The sequence below is a fragment of the Sander vitreus genome, chromosome 11, assembly GCF_031162955.1.
Source record: "Sander vitreus isolate 19-12246 chromosome 11, sanVit1, whole genome shotgun sequence".
NCBI classification, from domain to species: Eukaryota; Metazoa; Chordata; class Actinopteri; order Perciformes; family Percidae; genus Sander; species Sander vitreus.
The window spans coordinates 12,133,103-12,158,312 of record NC_135865.1 but is presented as its reverse complement, the minus strand read 5'-3'; the positions used below and the strand labels follow the sequence as shown (position 1 = coordinate 12,158,312).

The following is a 25,210-nucleotide window of genomic DNA, read 5'->3' as shown; positions in this document are numbered from 1 at the left end:
AGCGCTATCAAAGTTTTTAATTACCTCTGTGTCGGTGGGACCGCCTTTAGCCTCCGGGTGAAACTGGGCCGTAAATACAGGCTTCGTGTTGTGCATGATGCCCTGGAAAATATGAAGAGTTACTTATTTGCTTGACTACATTTAGTCTGTAAGAGAAACTGGTGATTTTATCCAAAACCCATTAGGAAAAAAAAATATCAAAAGTTCCATGAATTCCATGGGTGAAATCAACCTCATTTGTGCCATCATTGGCGTTGATGAAAAGCGGGCTCCACCCTGGGGGCAAGGACTGGCTGTCTATGCCGTAGCCGTGGTTCTGCGCCGTAATGAAGGCCTGGCCCGTCATCACATTCAGCACCGGCTGGTTCTGGCCTCTGGGGAACCGCAGACATGCAGAAAATAAAGTTGTTGTTTTTTTTGTTTGTTTCTCCCCTGTACACGCATGCGGATACAGGTGGGTGACCTGAGGATACACAATCATACCAATGGTGTCACACTATTTCTATGATCAACTGGTGACGGTAACACCAAAATATGGTGCAATGCACCAACAAAGACAAGGAGGAAAATAAAGACTGCAAGCTAGTAAACAAATAAAATAATATGAAATAATTCAGCTTTGTAGAGATTTTATGAGGAAGGAAATGTACTGGATACATTTTTAGACATCAAGGATACACTGTGAAAAGGCTGCCTTTCTCCCTTTTCACTAGGCCCCGTTGCCAAAATTAATACCGTTTTGTGTCTGCTTAATCCTTAATTTCAGTGTAATGTTGTAGGTTATTGTTTTAGTTTATTTGTTTTTATTAGCTTTATTAGTTGACATATGCCTGTTCAGTAGGTTTTATGGGTTCATAGTGTTTTGCTATGGTTCTGCCTGTGATGTGGGTAGATCAGCTGCTCACTAGCTTAATTGCATTGCAGGTTTGCCTCATTAGGTCCTTTCTGTAAGGAGGGGCTGGGCAATCCTAAAGTGTAGAACAATAGGTAAAACAGTCTTTGCAGAAATTAACATTTTTATATTATGTTGGTTGGTTATGTAAGCACATGTACACACACACATATATATATATATATATTTTTTTTTTAGGGCTGTCAATCGATTAAAAACTGTAATCTAATTAATTACATACTCTGTGATTAATTAATCGAAATTAATCGCATACATAATTAACGGTGCCTGAACCGATACTTTTTAAGAAAGTAAAAAAAGAAAAGAAAAAAAAAAGGTACTAAATAATAGTCGGTGACATTAAAGAACGGCTTGTTTATTGCTAAGGCCATATGGTCAAAATTAAATGTTTAATAATAATGTATAACAATAACTTATTTCACTAGTAAATTGCTGTTGACGACAAAAACAACCACCAGATGGTAAAGGACATTTACAATAACTTCAAATGCACCACGAGGCTGTAGTTTACCAGTTTCATTGAACGCACCGGCTGTGTTGTTTCTCCGACGACAGCTGCAGATTGTTACATCCCGGTGTTGAATCCTCTACAGTAAAACACAGTCAAACTTTACACCGTTTAGCGTTAGCTGTCAGCATTGTAACCGTGTTTAATCCAGCTACTAGCTAGCGGTAGGCTAACGTTAGCTGCTGTCGAGTATAGTGTTAACTAGCGTCACGTGCAGCGGTGTTTGTGTTACCTGTATCGTCTTCAGAGCATCAGAAAGAAGTGCAGACATATCAGTGGCACCAGATTTCGGTAGCCAGGGTTGGCAGGAAGAAGATTTTTACAAGTAAATGTTCCAATTAATAATCCAGGCAGAACATTCTCGTCTCCCTCCTTCATTTTACAGTCCAATGGGGCTAGAACGGCTCTGGGTCAAAGTTTAATATGGAATGGATTAATCTGCGTTATTTTTTGTTAACGCGTTATTTTTTCTCAGATTAATTAATCGAAATTAACGCGTTATTTTGACAGCCCTAATATATATATATATATATGTATGTATGTATGTATGTATGTATGTATGTATGTATGTATGTATGTGTGTGTGTATGTATATATATATATATATATATATATATAAATCCAGGAATGTCACATTTATCTACATGGAAAGGTATTTTCCACATTCAAGTGTTTCTTCAGTTTGGCTCACCCTCTACCCACCGGTACAGGTGGTAGGTGCCAATTGGGTGAGGCTGGGTTAAAAGGGCTTGAGGAGAAGGGGAGCGAGAGAAGGAATGAGCAGCTTGCTGAGAAGTTGCTGTTTTGTTTGTTTGAGGGTATTTTGCCTTAGTTTGAATAACTTTTGTTTTTTTGCAAGAATGGCCTCTTTAACCTCGTCATAGTCCATTGACTCATTTACATCCATAGCAACATAGGCACCTCTGGCCTTACCAGTCAGCAAGGGAACCAGCTGCACAGCCCACTCTGCTCCAGGCCTTCTGTAAGCTGTAGCTAACCGCTCAAATGTTGTTAAATATTGTTCAAAGTCATCTCCGTCTTTCAATCTTGGAATGTTCCTTCTGCTCCAGGTTGATGGCCCCGCCGGGCACTGAGGAGTGTAGACTGGAGCGGGTAACAGACCAGCAGCTGGTAGCCCCGACGATGCACCCCTTTCTTCTGGGTCATCAGTCGCTGTACTTACTCCGACTGCTGTCCGCCTCTCTGCCTCCATCTCATCCCGCACCTGGTTTAGCTGTACCTGGACACTTCTCCATCGCTGTTCCTGCTTATAGGCCTCTCTCTCTCCTGTGCTTGCATCTGCCTCCGAATTAAGGCGTAGAGCTGGTCGAAGCCTTCTCAGTCAGGACCCCCGTGACCAACATCGTCTGCCCCTCCATGGCCCCCTGGTTGCTTAACAGTTCCCCTGGGTCATACTGTAAGGCTTTCCCTGGTCACTCTGCATGGCCTTCTTCACACTCAGGGTGTTTGAGGGGACAGAGTCCTTTCCAGCGGCCTACCTGGATGACATCGTCATCTTCAGTCGTACATGGGAGGACCATATGGGTCATCAGAAGGAAATTTTACAGCGGCTTCAGCAGGCAGGTTTGACAGTTCAGCCCAAAAAGTGTTCCCTTAGCCCAACAGGAAGCCAAGTATCTGGGCTATTTGCTGGGCCATGGAGTGATACGGCCCCAACAAAACAAGGTGCAGGCAGTCAAGGAGTGTCCTCATCCCCGTACTGTCCTTCCTTGGCTTGGCTGGGTGGTACCGACGGTTTGTTCCCCACTTTTCCACCCGGGCGTCTCCTCTAACAGACCTGACTGAAGTCAAGCCCTAATCAGCTGCCATGGGAAGAAAAGCATGAACAAGCCTTCGTTGACCTGAAGGGGGCTCTCTGCCAGGATCCAGAACTGCAGAGCCCAGACTTCAGTCAGCCTTTCACCATCCAACAGAGGCCTCTGGGGAGGGCCTGGGGGCAGTCCTGCTTCAGGGTAATGGGGTGGACCAGAAGCCAGTGGCTTATGTCAGCCGGAAACTATGGCCACGAGAGACCAGATACTCCGCCATTGAACTAGAGTGTCTAGCGATAAAATGGGCCTTGGAAACCTTCAAATATCATCTCCTTGGCAAAGACTTCATCCTTAAAACAGATCACCAGAGTCTGCAATGGGTCTACAAGATGAGAGACTCGAACAACCGGATCTTCAGATGGGTGCTAGAGATGTAACCCTACAGGTTCAGTGTTCAGTATCGGCCGGGGAGATCTAATGTGGTGGCCGACTGCTTCCGAGGGAGGGGGGAAATGTGAAAAGGCTGCCTTTCTCCATTTTCACTAGGCCCTGTTCCCAAAATGAATACTGTTTTGTGTCGTTGTGTAGTTTGAATTATTTTTTGTATTTTGTTTGACTATGTTTTGCACTTTAAAAGCCTCCTCTCCAGTCTTCAATCGTGACATACACACAATGCATTTTCATGAGTAACGTAATGTAAACATAACTTTTGTTTGTTTACAAGAAAGCTCCACAGGGCACATCTGAATCTTTAGGAGTGTGCATATTGTGCCTTACTTATGCTGAGCTATGAAAGAGTTCACCTGTTGCCCATAGGTAGCTTATATGACTGAGCTCCTGCAGCCAGAGCAGTGATCTGGTTGCCCATACAGATCCCAAACACTGGCTTGGGATGATCACTCTCCAGCACCTTTACAGGACAAAACACAAATAATATTTATTAAAAAGGTGTAGCGCATGATAATGTCATTAAAAACTGCATATGCACTGTAAATAACTACTACTCTTTGTAGTTAAACGCCAAATGTTGCACAAGCAATCAAAATACTTAAAACGGCACCATGTCCTACCTTGCCGACATTGTTGATGAGTGTCTTGGCCAAAGACGGATCTCCTGGTCCATTGGATATGAAAAGCCCGTCGTAGTCTAAACTCTGCAAGTCCTGATCCCACGGTACAAGGTGGACCTCTGCACCCTTCTGCACATAGAAACATATAGAGCATGTAAAGCCATTGTGTAATGTTATGGAATTGCTATTGCTTAATGACCATCTTAATGTGAAGTCACCCAAAATAACTTAATAGTTCTATACAAATTTGACACCAGTCCAGAATTCATCCTTCTAGTTGTAAACATAGCTGTTACATGTCAGAATCAGAACCAGCTTTAATGGCCAAGTAAGTGTGAACACATACAGGGAATTTGACTCCGGCTTTTTGTTACTCTCAAAGTACATACACAGAAATACACACAAACAAGGACAACAAAGCTGAACAAGGTAAACATAACCATGTACAATGTACTGATACAAGTTTGCATGTAGAAAATATGTATATTTATACACCTGCATATGCATATACAAAAATGTAGTAGCGTAAATGTAGCCTTAAGGCTGATTTATAGTTCTGCGGAGGCTCCACGCACAGCTTTCACAATAGCCTATGTAAGTGGCCTGAAGTTTATACTTGCGCGCTGGTGTGTGTGTCGATTTCTTTAAGAGAATAGCAGGGCCGGCATGTCTGCGTGTGGTAGAGCGGGTGAGAGAGTGACTGTGATTAGCTTCGGAGCGAAGACTCTAGAGAGGCATAGTGGGAGAAACAAAGTGTCTCCTCTGTGCTTTCGGACCATGATCGGAAATCCGTAGCAGGAAATGTTAACCCTCTCCTTGATTTCATGTTGTTTATGGAGAAGGAGAACCCAGAAATGAATGCAATGCTACCAAGCCAAGGCTGAGTGACGTGCAGTTACATTTTTTGAGAGGTGCACGTCAGGCTACGCCGTAGAGTCCGGCGTAGGGTTGGTATCGCCACATACCGACGTATGTACCCACGGTGCTGATTTAACGCAGAAGCATAAATCAGCCTTTAGACAGGAGGGAGACACACCATCTGGGCCAGGTGCCTTCGTGATCGGCTGCCTCTAAAAGAGCTGACACACATACTCTTTCCTGAGCGCAGATGGGGGTGGGGGGATGGCAGGGAGTGCAGATGGCTATTTGATGTCAGAGCGGGTGAGGGGTGTCAATGTAAGCTCAAACCCATTCAGTAAAACCCATTCAGGTCATCGGCCAGTTGATAGGTCTCTACAGTGTGGGGGGATGATCTCCTGGAACTTGTTTTCCAGCTTTTCAGAGTAACTTCTCTTTGCTACTTAATCTCTCTCATCAGTGTGTTTCTGGTCTGGTTGTAGTCTGTCCTCACTTCTGTAGGCCTCCTCCTTGGCCTGACGAAGCTGTGCGAGTTTTGTTGAAAACCAGAGCTTATTGTTGCTGTATGTGCAGCAACAATAAGTTTTAGTCGGCACACACGTCTTCACAAAAACTAATGTAAGATGTCACAGTGTCAGTTAGTTCATCCAGAATGGTAGCTGCCACCCCCAAAAAAAGCTCTAATCAATGCAGTCAAAGCAGGCCTGTAACTCCAACTTTGCTTCCTTTGCCCATCTCCTCGCAATCTTGACCACAGGCTTAGCTGATTTTAGTTTCTGCCTATAGGCTGGGAGAAGATAAACCAGACCGTAATCAGAGAGAGTCCTAAGCTACACAGGAGACAGAGCGATAGGCATCGTTGTTGTATAGCAGCGGTCCAATGTGTTATTGTCCCTGGAGGGACACTTAATGTGCTGTCTGTATTTTGGAAGTTCTTTGCTAAAGTTTGCTCTGGTTAAGTCTCCAAGAACAATAAGCAGGGAGTCTGGATGTTTTCTCTCCACATTAGTCATCTGGTCAGCCAGGTCTTGAAGCACCTCAATAACACAGGCCTGAGGTGGGATGTAAACACCAACCAACAAGGAAAACTCCCGCAGTGAATAAAAGGGTATGCAGTAAATAAAAAGAGTTTGTAGATGAAAACTGCTTGATTTTTCAACACTGTGACATCAGTACACAAACCTTAATTTATGTAAAAGCAGATTCAGCAGATGTGTTATTGTAAATGCCATCAAATAAACCTATGTCTTAATGAATGATCCAACTGTTACTACAAGCTAATAGTAACACTATACATAACAACAAACCATTAAATGATGCATAAACAAAAGAAAAGCCTACTATCCCACTACTTGATGAAACATACGGACACAAAGGATTTCTTTTTCTGTAGCTTGTTAGACCTAACATTACCACCTCATATTTTCTAGATCAGATTGCAGAAATGTGAACGAGTGTTTAGAGTTGACTTATTTTCTATATTTGTGCAGAAATGGTCATTTGGGGCTACATCATAAACACATAATTTCTAAGTGTGTAAACTAATGAGGATGCACACTCAATAACATATGTTTTTTTCAATCCCTCTTATATTCTTTCTCACCTTAACCAGTAGGCGAATTATGTTATGTTTAATACCACAATCAACAGCCACCACTTTTATTGGGTTTCCTTTTCCAAAAACTTTGGTTTCCTAGTGAGTGGGAGGACACAGAAAGAGAGAGAAGAGAGGTTAGCGCTAATCAACACCATTTGTAGACATATCTATGATCTGAGACTTTGGTCTATTGTACCATGACTATCTGGTGTAATGGGAAGAACAACTGCTTTGGGATGTTCAATATAATAGTTAGCAGCTGTTACCTTGGTTGAGACCTCTGCTACCAAGTTTCTCTGGTTAGGGTCAGATATATCAACAGGCTGCCCATCAAATTCAATCTTCCCCAAAGCTGTGCCCTGAGGAGAAGTCACAAGCAAACTAACAGTCCATCAACCAATCCACTTATAAAAAAAAGATGTAGAAGTTCTTCAGACCTTTGCATTTACAGTACCTTGTCTCTGATGATCTTGGTCAGCATTCTGGTGTCTATTCCAAACAGTGCAGGAACCTTTAAAAGAGGGAAAGTAATATTTGTAAATTCACCAGCAGCAGACTCCTACTCTCCTCTCTGAGATTACACCAGATATTTGGTAATTTGAATCCAAACCTTCTCTTCTTGTAGCCATTGCCCCAAAGACTTGACAGAGTTCCAGTGGCTGTACTCGTGACTGTAGTCTTGAACAAGAAGACCAGATACCTAGAAACACAAAAGCACCAAAACTACCTTAAAAACAAGGTCAAACTAAAAAGTCTCTAAGTACCTCAGTCTATCAACTGCATAGGCTCAGAATAAAGCTTTGTGTTATGCTACTGTAGCTCACACCCCTAACATGTTTATGGTGTCAAGAGCTGCCACAAAATACAAAATCCTAAAATGTGTGTGGGCATCAGGGCATGCCAGAATATCCCGAGCATGGGAGAATAAGCACAGAGAAACCTGTTCTTACATGTAAATGTGTGGTAACACTGCACCGTTGTTATTATGTGTAGGACTACAACTAACAATCGTAACCGATTAATCTGACAATTATTTGATATTATTAAAATTATTTTAATTGTTTAAACTACAATCAGATCACATTTTGTTGTCAAAAACCCAAAAGGTATTGAGTTTAGTAGTATTTGAAACTAAGATCTAATTTATACTCTCTGCATCCACATGGCTGTGATGGTGAGCGTTCAGTTTGCACCGTTAAACGTTGTATGCAGACACCCAGTTAAGTATAAACAGAACCATGTGTGCATCCGCTTTATAATGCTAGTCCACGTCTGTATTTGGACTATATCTCTTAAGAAAACAAGCAAATATTTATAACTGAAAAACTGAAACCAGCGAAGTTTTAGCATAAACAAGATCATAACAAGACAAAGAGTCTACAGCCATGCTGGTGTGCCTCTGTGAAGCTGTACTTAGCGGTGCTTTGAGCTAAATGTCAGCATGCTAACATGCCAACAATAGCAATGCTATTTACCATGTAAACAATCTTAGTTTAGGGTGTTAGCAAGCTACTGTAACAATTTCTAATTAGTACTAAAAATAGAGTTGTTTTTTACTCATAAATCAAAGTATTACACAAACCAAAAAGTTGACTTAATGGAAACTTACTGTTGAAAAGCTGAGGAGTCATCAAAGTGATTATAATTCCTTCCTCAGGTGGATATGAATGTCTGTACCATTCATGTACATTTCATGGCAATCTAGTCAATATTTGTTGAGACATTTCACCTAAAACCACAAATGTCAACCTCATGGTGCCACTAGATAAAAAGTAAGCGCATCACAAAAGTCAGTGGGATTCCTCCTCTGGGGATCATGAATGTCTGTAAAAATGTCATGGCAATTAATTTCAATTCTTGAGATATTTCAGTCTGGACCAAGGTTGAGCATTGATGGACTGACAGACAGGATCAAAGAAGGAATTTGTAATAAATAAATTGCAGTGCTGAGGCCTCAACAAAACCTGACACCCCAAACCATCGCTGAGTTTCCTACCTGGATACGCTCTGACTCCAAATGTTTTCTAAGGCCCAGCTCGTCCAGTTCCTGGCTGTTGGGTACCCCGTAGTTTCCCACAATAGGGTAGGTCAGGGTAAGGATCTGACCTCTGTAGCTGGGATCAGTTAGGGCCTCAGGATACCTAAAGCAGGGAAACAGCAGGATATTGTCATGTAGTAATGATGAAGCACATAGTCATGTCATCCACTCATGGTCCTCTACAAGGTGAGAAAATTAGGGCTGTAATCTCCCAGTCGACTAGTCGATTTATTGGTCGATACGTTCTGATTTTTTGCAGTGTTCATTTCTTTCTTTTTTTGAATTTATTTTTATTTTCATTATTATTTTTTGCCGTGTTAATTTCATCAGGTGGAAAGCACTAATTGCTAACGGGGGTGTTTTCAGAGCACCCCTGTTTCACAGGTAACAGTCTGTCTTCAGAACACCCCCCTTGTTTTCACTTTTTGGATCAGCCCAACCCACTGGAGACAGAATGAAGAAAGTACTAGAAGGCCTTGGTCTGGTGGTTTGCTGAATATCTATTTAATCGTGAGCGTTTCATTTATAGTCAGTCCTCCTCTACCATGTCAAAGACATCGGCAGTGTGGCAGCATTTTACAAAAATAGATAGTTTGCAAGCAACAGTTTGCATATCACAGCTCAACTACAAACATAGCATATCACCTAAAAACGGTAAGCTAACTGTCTGCGTTAGGTTGCCCCGTCTGTTTTGAGTAGGCTATATGAACACATCAGAATTGGCATATTCTAATGTTTTAGTCTAATAATCGTTTTATAACTGCAGGCGCACCCGCCCGCAACTACGGTAGCTTCCCCCAGGGTTAGCCACGAAGCTGAGCTCCTATGTTCAGCCTCGCTCTGTGCAAGGACATGCACAGAGTTGCTGAAATGATAGTGTCTGTCAGTTATTATAACATATGACAAAAACAATTGTCTTATGTCTTATTGTATATTATTGTATAGTATTATGTTGCATATTCCTCAAAAGTTCTTGTGCTGATATCACTAGTTGACATGGTACTATTTTCAGAAATCATAGGCTATGATATTGCGCAGGTGCACGTGATGCAACGCTGTCAGAGCTGACAGACAGACTCGAGTGTCATTTCAGTGGAAAATAATTAGGTTAAAAAACGATTTAATATACTGCAAATAGCCTACTAGTTTTTTATGTTTATTTATAATTCATTTAGACGGACAAGGCTACCAAGTACTGCGCAGCTAATTAATCTAACGCTTCCTTCGACCCCCGCAGTCGATTTTTAGTCGAAATTTCAGGACTTCAGTCGACCAAGATTTTCTTTGGTTGATTACAGCCCTAGAGAAAATGCAGTGTAACTTTGTCTTGGGAATTTATTTTGTGAAAACGTAAAATTAATACACTTAAGATGCAAGGTTGTCAAGCTCAAAGCAAGGTTAATATTTTAGTATTTGGTATCTGACTTGTTCAAGTGAACAATTCTGTCTTAAATCTAATGTGGTTTGACTTATGTCAGCATGTCTCCTTACCCCACCAGGCCAGTATTGAAGACGAGTTCTCCGGCTACAGAGGCATCATGCCCAAAGGAAAATCCTTTCATTCTGGTACCATCCTCCAAGACCAGGTGGGCCGTCTGGGCCTGGGAGTTAAAAGAGAGCAAGCAGATGACAAGATAAATCTCACCCAATAATAATGCATTCCCTTTATATGAAGCAAGTTTGGAAAGACCAAAGGCAAAAGTTAGAAACAAATGTGTTGTAGACTTTTAATGTTCAGGAGTGATGGCAACGGACTTCATGCTGAAACTGCAGGACAATGTGAATTGTGCTATGAATGCTGAGACAGACAAATCTGTTCTGTGTGTGTGTGTGTGTGTGTGTCCACCACAAGAGCCTTGATTAATTAGAACATTTTTTCTCTCTTACTAAAGACTCATATCCTCAAATACATCACAGATAGATACAATGCTGACATATTGCTATATACAGTTATATTCTGTGGAAGTGAGGTGAAGAGAAAACCAGTTCCAATCAGAGCGCACCTCAAACATGATGCAATTCTCCATGTTATTAACACACATGACGCACCGCGTCTAGCATCTGCATGCTACATATTATCTGAGACAGCAATCTGGAAATCTCATCACCTCTCAACAGTGCAACATCATTTGTATTTTTCTTTTCTGTGCGTTGATACAAATTAAGTTTCACTTAACTGCCACCACCCCAAACTGCATTCAAAATCAGAGAATCTACTACAGTCTTTCTTAATGGCACAAGCACTTGCGTGAGACAAGAAACTTACTATGTTTTATTGAATCACAATGTGCCACCAGTCAATTCGGCGTAATGGCAGTCCACCGGACAGAACTTAATTCAATACGGTTCCAACTTTGTTCAGCTTTATGCTACTACCTGCCGCCCACCATGCTGTAACGTAATTTCTAACGAACGAGCGTTAGAGTTAACTGTCGTAAATGGTCAACTAGCTTAAGTTTGAATTGTGTTAAAATGAGAACTTTTTGTTGTGCTACAGCTATGCCGTATATAAGAGTAGCTCCTGCTGTTTTTGCAAAAAGGCTGTAACAACTTTTAAAATATGTGTACATGTGTGTAAAGGCAAAGCATCGCAGACTTTATGGATTTTCCTACGGGATTCGGCCTTCGCTAGCGCTCCATTGACAGCACTGATTAAAAGTTTCCAAAAGTTTCGTGCATTTACAACTGACAAGAGTTTTTATACATGCGTTCGCTTACCTTTAAACTAAACAGTTTCGTTGTTTGAAATCTCAGCCATGCCGACGTGTTTCCTACTCTTCTGCCAACCACACATCCTTGTCTCAGAGATTTAACAACGCTGTGAGCTAGCAGGATTTTTGTCATATTAGCCAAAATAACTCTTTTAGTAAAGTAGCACAGACGTGAATGAAAAGTTTCCCGATATAAAAATTCAATATTTACACTGTCCTGCAAATTGCACAATTGTGTCTTGCGTGTAAATGTTCTTTTAGAGGACAGTGGAATGGATGAGTTTTTGGGCTGCTGCTCCTCGTGTCATTACACACAGTTCAACTGAGAGCTTGAAAATTTGATCGGGATTGGCCGTCGTTGGGTTGTTTTTCTCAACGCATTAAGCGCACAGCGTTTAGATTGGTCTCCAGTTAAAACGCATACTTTCTGTCCAACGAGAAAGATCAACCTGGGATTCACGTGTTTTAAAACACCGAAACACGTATGATAGTTGTTGAGAAGAATAAAGTGTTCTGCAGGCCAAACAAGTTAAACTCCTTCTGATGTACCATATGTTAACCTCTCAAACTGTTATATATCTATTATAGTAGACCTACTTGTTTATTAGTTAACCATATTTTGTTTAGTTAGCCTACATGTTTTTGCGTTTAGTTTGAGCAATGCCACCATTAATAAAGGCTAACTTGAAACGCCTTTTTGAAGAAAATGTTCACATTCTCCTTTATTTTTTTTCATTCTGTTTCTACAGTGATGCTATAAAAGAAAAAAAGTGCTACATAGACTACTTTTAAAATGTCTACACATGAGGAAATATTGATTACATAAACAGTCACATTTTGGGACATTGAAAAGGAACTAAAATGAAGTGAATGAATGTGCCTGCTTATAGCAAACTTGTGTGTGCTTTCAGGGCAACAAACTCTTTACAGCTTTTTCTTTGAGGCCAGTTGCCTGCAAAAGAAAAAGCAAACTGACCATGGACAGGCTGCATGGTAGTGGGATTAGAGTGGTGTGTGTATTTGCTGATCACTGCAAGACTGGTCCTCTGTGGAGAAGGCTGCCTGACTGCCACTCTGCTGGGTTCAGCAGTCTGAACAAAGTGGGTGTGAGTAATAGGACGTGTGTAGATCAGGAAATACCTCCACACTCCAGAAAGTGGACTTGGGAAATAGACTGTTACATAGAGAGTGCTCTCTATGTAACTTTGTAAAATCTATAATTCCATTTGCATTAAACATATGGGGAGGTACAGTATGTCACTTACATTTAAATTCATTATAGGCTACTCATGTGTTAAAGTCTAATTCATTTCTGATTTTGGTATACTTTAGTTTTGTGTAGGTCCTCTACATTTGTCTAAACCCCTTTGTTAACTACAGATCATGTTCCCTTTGTCAAAATTCTGTATGCGCTATTCCTGTTCAGCAGATCTGTGGAGCACTGGTGACATCCAGTGGTAACATTTGCTAACAAGGTTCAGAGGGATTTTAAATCAGCAGCAGTGTTGTAGTGGCACACTTGATGTGTAGATGACAGTGCAGCTCCATATATTTGAGTTATAGTAACAACTGAGAGGCCCCTAGTATCATTTAGCTGCCAGTATGTAGCTCAAGCTATAACGGCTTTACAGTTGACATGGCACCTACATTCAAGTCCACATTTTTATATTACTGTTACATAGGATGTGATGCATGAAAGTAATAGATATACCGGTAACTGTATTTACACTACAAGGTATTTTCTCTCCACTAAGAACATTATCGCTACTAAAGAGCTCATGAGCCTGTGCTGGTCCTCAGTGTCCAACAGACTACTACATTTGTAGCAGGTTTGTAGAAGGTTACTACAGTAGGTTAAGTAAAACTGTTGGTTGGTGAATGGTCATGATTTGTGTATGTAGAGGCTCTGATGACTGAATTGTGTCAAAAAATAGGTACAATGAAGTCCAGGCTGTTTAACCAGACTGATCATGATGATTACGATTATGACGCATGTATGTGCTGACATCAATGTAAGTTTTTATTAGATACGGTATATAGTACTGAGCATAACATGCGTTTTTTTTTACTCTTTTTGGATCTTCTGTAACCACATACACTAGATAATATCCAACATTTGATACCACTTTACAGGAAAACAAACGGCAAAGACACTCAGCTGCTTACCCTCTCTATATCTGCAAAATAGAGTTTATCTCCACACATTTCAGGCCTTTGAAACGGCGTGATATGATTATTGTTCAAACCCAATGCTTATCATATGAAACTTAATAATAAGTCAATTGGTAAAAGAATATAAATCAGTGCTGATAAAACCTTTTACACAACCATTTTACACAACACTGTCAGGCTTCCTACCTATACTATAATAAACTCTACACACAAACTAATTTTAGCTTAATTTTATGAATCATTTTCATTTTAAAATACTGTATTTCTATTTGTTTATTTTTTCAAACAGTTATGCACTCAAAAAACAGCCCTTACTGTCAACAATGAATCACATACAGTGGAAAATTGCTAGGTGATGATTGGGATAACACGAGAAGCCTGTGCAATGTACTGTATGGCCCTGTATTATATTATGCAATTAGCTGCCCTCTAAATTCCTCCCCTGATTGGCTAGGGTGTGGCGGAAAGACCCCACGTTGGTTGTCTGCAGTTCCAAGAGTGAGTTTCAGATGGTGACAAAGCTTACAACAGGACGTAAATAGACAAATAGGCCTTTCTCTGTGCCAGGATTCCAAGCAATGCCTCAGCCCTGAGATGACAGAAATAATGGATGGTTGTTTCAAGGATCTATGATGATGTTTGTTCAGTAGGATTAGACTGGCATACCACTATGAAGATATTGCCACTTTATAAATCATTCTAAGGCAAGACAATGCAAGTTTATTTGTATATCATTGTTCAACATCAAGGCAATTCAAAGGGCTTTACATTAGACATAAACAGATTAACCGGAGAATAAAAATGCCTATGGTCCTGCATTTAATCTAATAAAAGGAATGGGTAAACAGAAAAGCTTCGATTTGACAGAGTTGGAGATGACTTCAAGTTTTCTAGCACAAACAACTGAACACTGCTTCTCCATGCTTAGTTTTGATTCAGTGGACAGTGGTCATAGGACTTTAGAGGTCTGGATGCTTCATAACGTGGCAGCAGATGAGAAATGCATTATGGCCCTTAACCCATTGGTGCTTGATATATACCAATAGCAGAACATTGTAAATTCAATTCTTCAACACATAGGATTTCAGTACAAAAACTTTAGAACTGGATTCATGTGCTACACCTTTATAGTTGTTTGAACCTGATTTTGTTCTGTAATAACACACTTTGGCTGGATTTTACATCTGTATTAGTAGAAGTAGTGAAATAGTACTAGCAGTTGTATTGGTGGTAGAAGTAGTACAGTATTCTTTGTGTTGGAAATTGTATGGCCATATTCGTGGATCAAAAGGAAGCCCAGTTCTAGATGACGAATAACCAACATTTTAAATACATACGTAAAATGATTTTTAAATGCTTGTAAATATGACAGTTTTCCCATTAAATTAATTACATTAATCAAGCCAACCACCAAAAGGGTCTATAGTTATTACAAAGTGGTTCACTCAAGCCTGCATTAACAGTATGCGCTGTCAAGTTAGAAGAAGACCCACGCACAGCGTCACCGTTCTTGTTTTGGGTGATGTGACTCCAGAGTTGTAAAAGGAAGACCAAGTCATCAGCTGGATAAAGAGGAGGAGACTGTGCCCAAATGCCGGTATTGGATTCCCTTCCTCTGTAGTGAGGTAGTGTTCCCAGTAAAAAAGCGCAGCAAGTAGCTTTGTTTAGCCTGCCCCCATCTAATTCCTGTGTGGCCAGTAGAGGTCTTTTGAGAGAGCGAGAGAGGGAAAGAGAGCATGTGGGCTACACACCACAGACCACAGCCCCTTTAAGGAGCCATGGCCCCTGCTCTTAGAAATCCCAAGAAACTTCACACCTCTCTGTAGGGACTATAAATAGGCTCCATCTGTGCCTCTAGGCTCAGTTACAGCCTCATTCTTTTTGGCATGGTTGGAGGGCAGGAAAGGAAGCACTCAGGGTTTGAAAAGGGCGGGTGGTTTGTAGAACTAGAATCCAAAGCCTTGCTACTTTCTAGTTATCACAGATTACACACTGGGTGACCTCTGCTGCATTTTGTGTGGCAAAGGAAGTCCATCGATGCTCCCTGTCATTTCCTTTCCTTCTGCAACCCTCTCAATGCTCCAACTCCCCATGGAGGCAAATGCTAGTGACCGGGGAGCATCTTTGGAATCTTACACCACACTGCACTCATCGCATGATTTTTTTTTTTCAAGCTCAGGTTCTTCACATTTCATTAATCATGCTTATCGCAGGAGGACCCCCAAGGTTAGGGCAGGCCCTGTGTCTTAAAACCAGTGCCTCTGTCGTTTCTCTTTTACAGAACCTTAATTGTACATCTCACAGTTTAATGATTGATGTTTTCGTCCTGGTACAGGTAACATTAAATGACGTGTTTCTGACAATTCTGTAAACTGCGATCACTGTGAATGCATTGCAGCAAGCAGGCATCAGTGCTTCAGATCACACCGTCATTCTTGAGAGGTAACAGTAATAGCGCTTGTACTGGAGCAAACCCTGCTGCCAAAGGACAAAGCTAGAGGGTGAAGAGGTGGCACAGAAAAGATCCAAGCATAATAGTTTGCAAAGGAATATCCTCTTAGAACGCTTCCTCTCACATCTATCTGTTTTTCAATCTAAACTGATGCAATCCAAGAAAGCTTCTTTGTCTTTGCTGATGATAATCAACCTAGTTTACCACGGTCTCCGCTTCATTCAATTAAAATATTTTTCATCCCTGCATGTGACATCTTGTAGCCCGCAGCATCCCTCTCGTAGCTGCCATTTCTCTCCAGAATGCTCATGCAAATTAGGTGAAATGATTTAACTAAAATAAAGTGTTTTGTTTAAATGCACCTCATTTGTTCAGTTCCATTTGTACCCCACTTGGGTTGTTGCTTCCCATTACCTTTTTCTGATGAATAAACATCCCAATTTCCATATAGTTATCACTGATGTTTAATCTGATCTTATTCCCATCAGGCACAGAATAATATTCATTATAATGTTTGAAACACGTGTGGGTAGATAGAAGCTGACTGACTTTAAACCTTTGTGTTCGTAAGGCAACGTAGGTGTCATTACATTGTGAGTGCAGAACAAATTACTTAATTTCTACCACAATCACTTACTGTGGACTTTTTGCACACATGCTTTTGTTGGCTCAACTCTAAAGAGGGGAAAACTATGACTGGTTGAATTAGAAAAGGGCTGAAGAACCACACTTTTAGATCACATGTTGGCCAGCTGCTAGATCATACTGCCAAAAAAAGAACACAGGTCAAGTACATAGCAATAGCTATGACAGCTGTCATTCATGGTTTTGGCCCTAATTAGGATACTTATGGATCGGTATTGTTTGAGCTTGGAAGAAGACAGATACTTGCATAAGTTGTACATTGTACTCAGTGTTCTCTTTTTCCAGTACAGGTGATTGTCTTGTACATAGGTGCCACTCACAGGCAATCAGTGTATTCAAATCTGGAGCTTGTGTTGCTGTATCCCCATAAACATGTAGGCCGAGACACCAGACCACTGGATGGTGAAAGCAGCTTTTATATGCTGCTGGTTTTTCATAAAACCAAAACAATATATGTTATTTCCCGTTTGCCTCTGTCTTGGGTGTATTTTGTTTGAGTGAGGACAGAGATATGATTTACAGTAATATAATGCCACCAACTGTGTTTAAGTGGCTACACACTGGTCTGCGCAGAGCATTACGCACAACTAAAAATCTCCCTTTTTCATAATAATATATCTGCCCACCATACGTTTGTGCATAATTAAAACTCCATACATACTGGCATAAAGTAATTCAATCAAAGATAATTGAATTTCCTCTTTGCTCATTCTGCCATTATGGACAGCACTGGTGGTCACCAAGGGTGGTTGTTGAAATTGATCTTCACATGGCATGTGTCACTGTTGTGGCCCTCACTGTAAAGTTGAAGCCCCTTGCCCCCCCCCCTTTAAAAGATCTGACCTCTCCAGTATGGCTTTCCCAAAGGAGCTAGACACTAATGATGAATAAGTAAAGGGTTACATGTTTATTCAGAAGGAGAAGACTGTTTATCTTCACTAATGTGGTACTGAGTGATTCAGTAACAGTACACTAAAACATATTTAGAAACCTGTTTCGTCAAGATTGGTAAAGGAAACAATATCCACACAAAAGTATTATTTGTCATGGGAACTAGCAATTGGCACTGACTAACCCTCAGTTACAGTGACAATAGTAGAAACATTGTGTGTTAACACTTCTCAAACACAGCAATCTTACTCACTGTGGATAAAAAAAAAACATTATTTTGATACCTAAATTGCCCCTAAATGTGTAATGGATTATTTGACTTCACAAGCAACTCATGCATATAATTCACACAATAAAACGTGTTACACTTGATTGTCAAATAAACACGATATCTTATTTTTTTTTGTTTTCACAAGCTGACCTGCTATCACATCACAATAAAGAACAGCTCTTCCATGCTGCTGAATCCATTAAGATGATATAGTGGAGCTCAGATTGGACTGCAGCACAGGGTGCAAGGACTGGGGCAGAGTTTCTATAAGGGGAGGGAGTGAAGGGAAGCCAGACTTTCGAGAAGGTGCAGTAGGGTGCCGGGGGTGAGCCCTAATGACAGCTGAGGGACTGAGGGTTTCTCTGGCTTGCCCTCATAGAGATGGGGTCAGTGAAAGCGGGTGGGGGGGTGGAATTCATGCAGTTCCTTCGTCACCAGGGCCTGTCATGGTGGTGGGGGCAGGGCTGCACCACTGGCACTGGGAGACAGATATAGACAAGAATTAAGGAGACAGAATTTGCACTCTTAGCCTCGTCTGGGTTACTGGCATCAGCAGCTGAAAGCTCCAGTAGATCTCCATCACCCTGTGCTTTTAAGTCACATCCGTCCTGGGAGTGGTGGTGACCTTTCACTCCACCGACGACCACCAAATTGAACACAGGTGCTGTAACACACATTATCAGTGACTGAAATAAACAATGGCTTATTATTAGATCTGCACAGACAACAATTCCACCACCTGTCCACCTTAAGTACCAAATACAAATTTGAACTAGTGTGAGCAGTTGCTTCTTCGCATGTTTTCTGTTCCACAAACTTCCACTTGCATTCATTTCTTCTTTCATTTCCCACACTGTTTGGCACTGCAGTAATACATATATCTATATTCTTAATATGTGTTTGTGTTTGTTCGATGTTCGCACTGAGTAAAATATTTAACCACATGTCATGTTCTTATGGCTACACCGTTACATCAAAATGCAGATATTCTAGGTATGTTGTGCATCATTGCTTATTCAAATTTACCCCCAATTCACCCTCATGTAGGCTAATATATATTATATTTTTAGGAAACTTTAGGATCTATGCTATATTTCAAATAAAGTGATAATATTGAAAGATACATTGATGAGTCCAGTAGAGTTGCAGTCAGAGATGAGTTTCAATCACATCAGTAATATGATGAGTTAGGAAGTGTTTTATAAGTCAAAATCCATATTAACATTTTGACATAACCCCCTCCATTTTGAAACTGCTTATGATGTACTCTGTTAATGTGAGACGTGACTCTTGTAGATCTGGCTTAAAGAATGAATGTAGCCTAGATAAAGTCATCACATTAGAAGGGGAGTAAAAAGATTTTCGGTGAAGTTACCCTTAATTACATACATGTCAGATCCTCCTCTCTTTATTTCCACTTAGTTCTGACCATTCATTGAATTTATACCTGGTCATTGTATAGCGAAAACTTCTCTCCATCTTTTAATGTTCAATTTAGGCTTTAATGAGTCATTTTCCTTGAGGCTAGTCGCCGATTAGAGTGTTATTTATCAAATTAGATTAGAGTTGCCCTATATGTAATCTAATTTGATAAATGAGCACAACATTATTCGTATTTCTTAACTATTTATTTTAACATCTACGCATAGCCGAGAATGTTTCGCAGATGGGTCGTGCGTAATGGTGCGTAAACCTGTGCGTAAAAGTGGAACTGTTTACGTGTATGTATGTGGTCCGCAGGATATCGCATGTCCCCAGGTAACCTTCCACGCCCTTCCGTGTTTTCGTTCTTTATTAGATATGTCGCGTAAATAATTACTCTCTGGCCCGCAGCAGAATATTCTATGTTTAGAGAAGACCCATCCGCAATCACACACACCCCCTTCCATCCGCCATCCAATCCTTACACGGGGACAGCGTTGACGGGGGTCAAGAGGAAACATAGCCTCATATATATACGCCCCAGGGGTGATTTCTTGCTCCGAGTCCCCTCCACTCTGTGCTACACGCCTTGTGTTGTCATCCTAACCGGGAATTGTCTGTGCTTCAGGAACACCGTACCTCTACTATCAGTTGAAATGGCACCCAAGAAGGACGCTAAGGCGGCTCCCGCCAAGAAGGCCGAACCTGCAGCAGCACCGGCACCACCGCCAGAACCTGCTCCTGCAGCACCTGCCGCTGTCGACCTGTCCGCAGTCAAGGTACAATGACCGTGAATGCATGAGTAGCCTACTGCTATAGACAGGGATGGAGATAGGACGAACTGGGATTTGACTTTGCTATTCATACTCAGAGTTGCATGACAAAACGTAGACCGACTTTAGTGGTTCCCAGAGGGGTGCTTAAGTGGGGCCCCAGAGAAAACAAGCAATGTTTTATTCATTTATATTTCACACATTTGAAGGAGGGACAATGTGAGAATAGAACAAAGGGCAACCTTGATTGTACATCATATCCTAGAAAAAATATTATGTTGTTGGTGGTTGTGGTCAAAATCTAAATGAAATAGTTTTTTTGTTTGTAATTCACTCCACATCCATTATCACCTTGACATGGCCTGGTACAAAAAAATCCTAACCAGAGTTTAAAGTGTGTATGAACATCTGGTAGTGGATGCACAGTTAAGAGTAAGTTTTTGAGAGAGCATTAGGGTTTGAAGGACTATACTTACAGTTGTACAGATGACTGAGGAGAATGACTAGAACCATGGATAGCTCACCATGGTTTAGACCACGCCCCCTGCTCTCTGGATTGGACTAATAGAATGGTGACTAATGGTTGATGGCTATGCAGGGTGACACCAAATGTGGACATGTTAATGTAGCTAAAGATGGACCTCCACCGATCAGGTGCCACTATGTGAAGCTAATTTTGGCAAAGAGACAATCCAATCCTAGTGTAGATCTAATAAATTAGTCTAGATTAAGTGTAATTGCCTGGTTATACTGGCCTTTTGAATAAAAGTGCTTGTGTTGATTAAATTGTCTGTCAAAACTCATGCATTTGTATGGTTTATATTAATTGGGCTGCTTTATGTTGGCATCTAGATTGAATTCAGCCCAGACCAGATTGATGGTAAGTACACCTCATTTTACATTTGCTGTGACACGCCATACATAAAACTCAACTCATCCCTATCTTAAATATATCATATATTTAGGATATATTAGTCTAACCAGGGACTACTAGTGGTCCGACGCACTCGCTTAAAAACTAAAGCTGACCGTTCCTTTGAAGCAGTGGCTCCAAACCTGTGGAACGCCCTTCCTATTGTCTTATGTTCTGCTGTCTCTGTTGAAGCTTTTAAAAAGCAGCTGAAGACGCACTTGTTTAAATTCGCTTTTGACTCATGTTTGTAACTTTGGGTTATAGGTTTTATCTTTTAAATGATTTTCATTGGTCTTTCAATTATTTTTTCCTTGCTTATTTTCTGTTGGATCCTACTGCATTTTTACAAATGTTTATCTTGTGAAGCACTTTGTGACTTTGTCTGTAAAAGGAGCTATATCAAATAAATGTATTATTATTATTATTATTATTATTATATTCACATTAATAACTATGCAAGAGACTTAAACATCTGAGAGTAAAACAATGTAGAGTACTTAAAGTGATCATGACAGATGGTCACCGCTGGCATTTTTGTCTTTTGGCATTCTTGACATTTCTTGGTTGAAACAAATAAAAACTCTAACATCACAAAGAAACCATTTCTAACATGGTGGTCTTTTAAACAAAATCATAGTTCCTTGACTGAATGCCTTGCTAGTTATATATATACAACAACAACAACAACAACAAAATCTACACCTCAAGTGATTGTCAGCTGTTGTCAGTGCAACAGTTTCAAGAAATAGTGGATAAAAAGTATTGTATTGTGCAATTGTGAAATGGTCCCATCTGACACTGGACAGGACACCACCTGACCAGACCTGTCGTCTGACCGGCTGCTAGTTACACTGCAGTCAGCATTCCCTACTTTTACTCAGCTCACCCACAGAGGGCCTTGCCTTTAAAAGGAGGGGGCTCATATTCTCAGCTATGTTTATCAATTCCAAGGTGGTCTTTTAAAGGAGCCAATAGCGGTGCTGAGAGAGAGAGAGAGAGAGAGAGAGAGAGAGAGAGAGAGAGAGAGAGAGAGAGAGAGAGAAAGAGAGAGAGGGGGGGAGAGAGAGAGACAGACAGCTGTGATAGAAATAGTATGGGTGGTGACAGAGCTTGGCAGGAGTCAGCTATAGAGACGTCTTGCCCTTGTTACTGTATATGTTGCCCTTGTTGTTTGATTCCCTTGTTAGTTTGTAGAGGAGCTGCCTCCACCTGCTGGCAGGGGTGCAACAGCCACAGCTATACTTAGTGAAATGCAAACCATGGTCTTAAATAGTGGGAAAAAAACACATTTAACACATACTATAGAAAATGCAGAGATACTGTACATAATTAATTCAAAATACATTTTGAAGTTGGAGATGGAGCTGCATAGGTTATTATACCTTAAAGGATGTTAATTATCAAAACTCGACATGATATGACTTTGCAGGAAAATAAAAAAATAAGTTAAGTAACAAATAACAAAAACATACCAATACGTGTTAGCCAAGTGTATGCAATTAAATGTAAGATGCTGCTGAATAATAAAAATCCCTTAAGCAAGATTATAAAAATATATTGTACAAAATGATGACATCACAAGGTGCAGTTTAGGCATTCACACACTCACTGCTTAACACTTTACAAACATAAACCAATTCATGAATATGAAAATACTGGATTCATTAAGGTGTTGATATCCTCTTTTCCCTCCACTGTGCAGACTACAGGGAGGCCTTTGGTCTGTTTGACAGGGTGGGTGACAACAAGGTGGCTTACAACCAGATCGCTGACATCATGCGCGCTCTGGGACAGAACCCCACCAACAAGGAGGTGGCCAAACTGCTCGGAACCCCCTCCGCTGATGGTAAGCTATATATCCAGCATTTGTTACCTTCAGATGTTTTGTACTATTTGTTATGTTTATATTTGATAATTTCATGCAAAATAATTCCTAAAAAATGCCAGTACCCCCAAATTGTTTAATTCTTCTTGGAACAGAAAGATTACTGCAGACTTCAGGACATACAAGATACTATTTCTACTCCTTCTAATGATAATATTAAAATGTATGATTTTTGAATGGACATCAGTTTGATCTGCCATGTGCGCTCTAGTCATTACTAGCAGCACTTCTAAATAAACAGTTATAACCAATCAGTAGCTCATGGGGCAGGTTGGTCTGAGCTGATGTCTAGCGTGTGTGCAGTAATCAGGAATGCATGGCTCAGCTTTCATTAATCTCTGGTGTTGCAACAATGTTTTTGGTGCAACTTTAAAGTAGGTATTTATTAGAAGGAAGACATTATTCGTATCTGCTTTTATGGCTAGTCAAATTATGTTCAGTCAAATCAGCTGTTTTTCTTTCTGTTGAAATCAGTCTTTATAGCTATAGAGAAGACACATGGAGCAGATCTTGCACAAAAATGTCTCAGAAATGAAGAAAATACAGAAGTCAAAATCTCCACCTTTAAAAAAACAATATAGTTAGAGCTTAGTCATTACTTACAGAACCAGAACTGTGCCTTACTCTGTACTGTAGCACAGTCAAAAATACCAAAAAGAATTATAGAAGAGAGAAGTAGTGCCTGTAGTAGAAAGGTAGAGATATATTATTTATGCTGAAAAATGTTTTGCCTGTTGTCTAAAACCTGCCCGGCTCATTCACCTCTGGATGGAACTTTTGTCTCCTTTCATACAGACATGGTCAACAAGAGAGTAGATTTCGAAGGTTTCCTGCCTATGCTCCAGTCCATCATCAACAGCCCAAACAAGGCACAATTTGAGGACTACGTTGAGGGACTGCGCGTCTTCGACAAGGAGGGCAACGGCACAGTGATGGGTGCTGAGCTGCGTATTGTTCTGTCAACACTGGGTGAGTCAGGCCAAGGGCACTGCTGTCTCTCTATGTGTATGTGTGTGTGTGTGTGTGTGTGTGTGTGTGTGTGTGTGTGTGTGTGTGTGTGTGTGTGTGTGTGTCAGTGTGTGTAATTAATACTGGTTGTCCTCTGCCTCCCCCTACAGGAGAGAAGATGAATGAGGCTGAGATTGACGCTCTCATGACAGGACAGGAGGACGAGAACGGCTGTATCAACTATGAGGGTGAGCCACAAATTGCAACATTATAACTAATAATATATGCTGATACAACACACGTTTTGTATGTGTATTATTCAACACACACAAGAAAAATGCTTATATTATTTTAAGGTGGCACTGCACCATTTTTACCTGTTGCAATTTAGTTTACATGGAGAATACCACTCAGTTGTTAGTCTTCTTTGGCTCTTGAGGGAGCTTTACAAATTTTGGGAAAAAAAGCACTAATCCTGATGATATCACCATAAGGAAAGATGCTGTTGAGCTGTATTATGGGAAATGTAGGCTCCAGCATTTTAGCTTGAGCCATACTAGGGACTAAAAGTCAGGAAACCTTAACTTGTACTGCTTGGATTTTTCCATTATTTCATAATAAAAGATGGGGACTCATCTCATCTCTAAGTCCCCCATCTTTATGGAAGTGCATTACTAAATTGCTGGAGTGCCCCTTTAAATGCATACTTAATCCAGAAAGTGACACAGGTATTCCTATAAATTAAATACACAGTATTGCGTATGGTGCATACACTAGACCAAACACATTTTATTGTGCTGTAGTACACTGTTTTATATCATCTATAGAAGTGCATTTTCAAGTTAACAAATCTGATTTTATTGGAAAGTTGACTTATTCTCCTCACTCACTCCTTATTCCCCTCTCTTCTGCCTTCTCTGTGTGCTGCCCTGGTCTTCATCTGCAGCCTTTGTCAAGCACATCATGTCTGTGTAAGGACCCTGCCACTGTGGTGGTGAGCATCACATATGTGCAGACCCCATGGTGTCACGACATCCACTCGCTGTTTCCTGTACCACCTGAGGAAGCAGGGGGAACTAAGGACTATGGGATGTCATTTCCTGAACCCTTCTTTTGTTTTGTTCTACTCTTTTTTCCCCCTTTTGTCCAACTGGTGCTTTTTTTTTTTCTCTCTCTCCTCCTCCTGCTGTTTGGGAAGCCATCCTGATTTCCCATGAGATGTTTCTTTGCTCATCTTCACCCAAGTCCCCCTGTCTCATTGGGGATTCTATCATCACTGGTTTTCGAGTGTGAGGGAAAGGTGGGATAATGATGACCTCCCCTTCCTGTAACTAACAGTCTGGCTGGCTCTCTATCTGCCAGTAAAGTGAC

General features: G+C 40.7%; 2 protein-coding genes across 2 annotated transcripts in view; one reads left to right on the top strand and one right to left on the bottom strand.

Moving 5' to 3' along the window:
• Positions 1-11,779, bottom strand: part of cps1 (carbamoyl-phosphate synthase 1, mitochondrial) — a 65,366-nt gene extending 53,587 nt beyond the window's left edge. Inside the window, exons 1-11 of the mRNA XM_078261656.1 lie at positions 11,475-11,779; positions 10,248-10,357; positions 8,715-8,859; positions 7,329-7,418; positions 7,173-7,229; positions 6,985-7,077; positions 6,725-6,814; positions 4,264-4,392; positions 3,997-4,103; positions 233-374; positions 25-102 (exon numbers count right to left, since the gene is read on the bottom strand). Coding sequence (XP_078117782.1) covers positions 25-102; positions 233-374; positions 3,997-4,103; positions 4,264-4,392; positions 6,725-6,814; positions 6,985-7,077; positions 7,173-7,229; positions 7,329-7,418; positions 8,715-8,859; positions 10,248-10,357; positions 11,475-11,600 — 1,167 coding nt within the window. The 5' untranslated portion in view covers positions 11,601-11,779. The remainder of the gene's footprint in view (positions 1-24; positions 103-232; positions 375-3,996; positions 4,104-4,263; positions 4,393-6,724; positions 6,815-6,984; positions 7,078-7,172; positions 7,230-7,328; positions 7,419-8,714; positions 8,860-10,247; positions 10,358-11,474) is intronic.
• An 8,154-nt stretch (positions 11,780-19,933) lies between these two features.
• Positions 19,934-24,814, top strand: myl1 (myosin, light chain 1, alkali; skeletal, fast). Its single transcript, XM_078262779.1, has 6 exons — positions 19,934-20,099; positions 20,946-20,973; positions 22,709-22,852; positions 23,687-23,860; positions 24,010-24,087; positions 24,786-24,814. The coding sequence occupies exons 1-6, from the start codon at positions 19,977-19,979 to the stop codon at positions 24,812-24,814; spliced, it is 576 nt and encodes a 191-aa protein (XP_078118905.1). The 5' UTR covers positions 19,934-19,976.
• Positions 24,815-25,210: the final 396 nt, after the last annotated feature.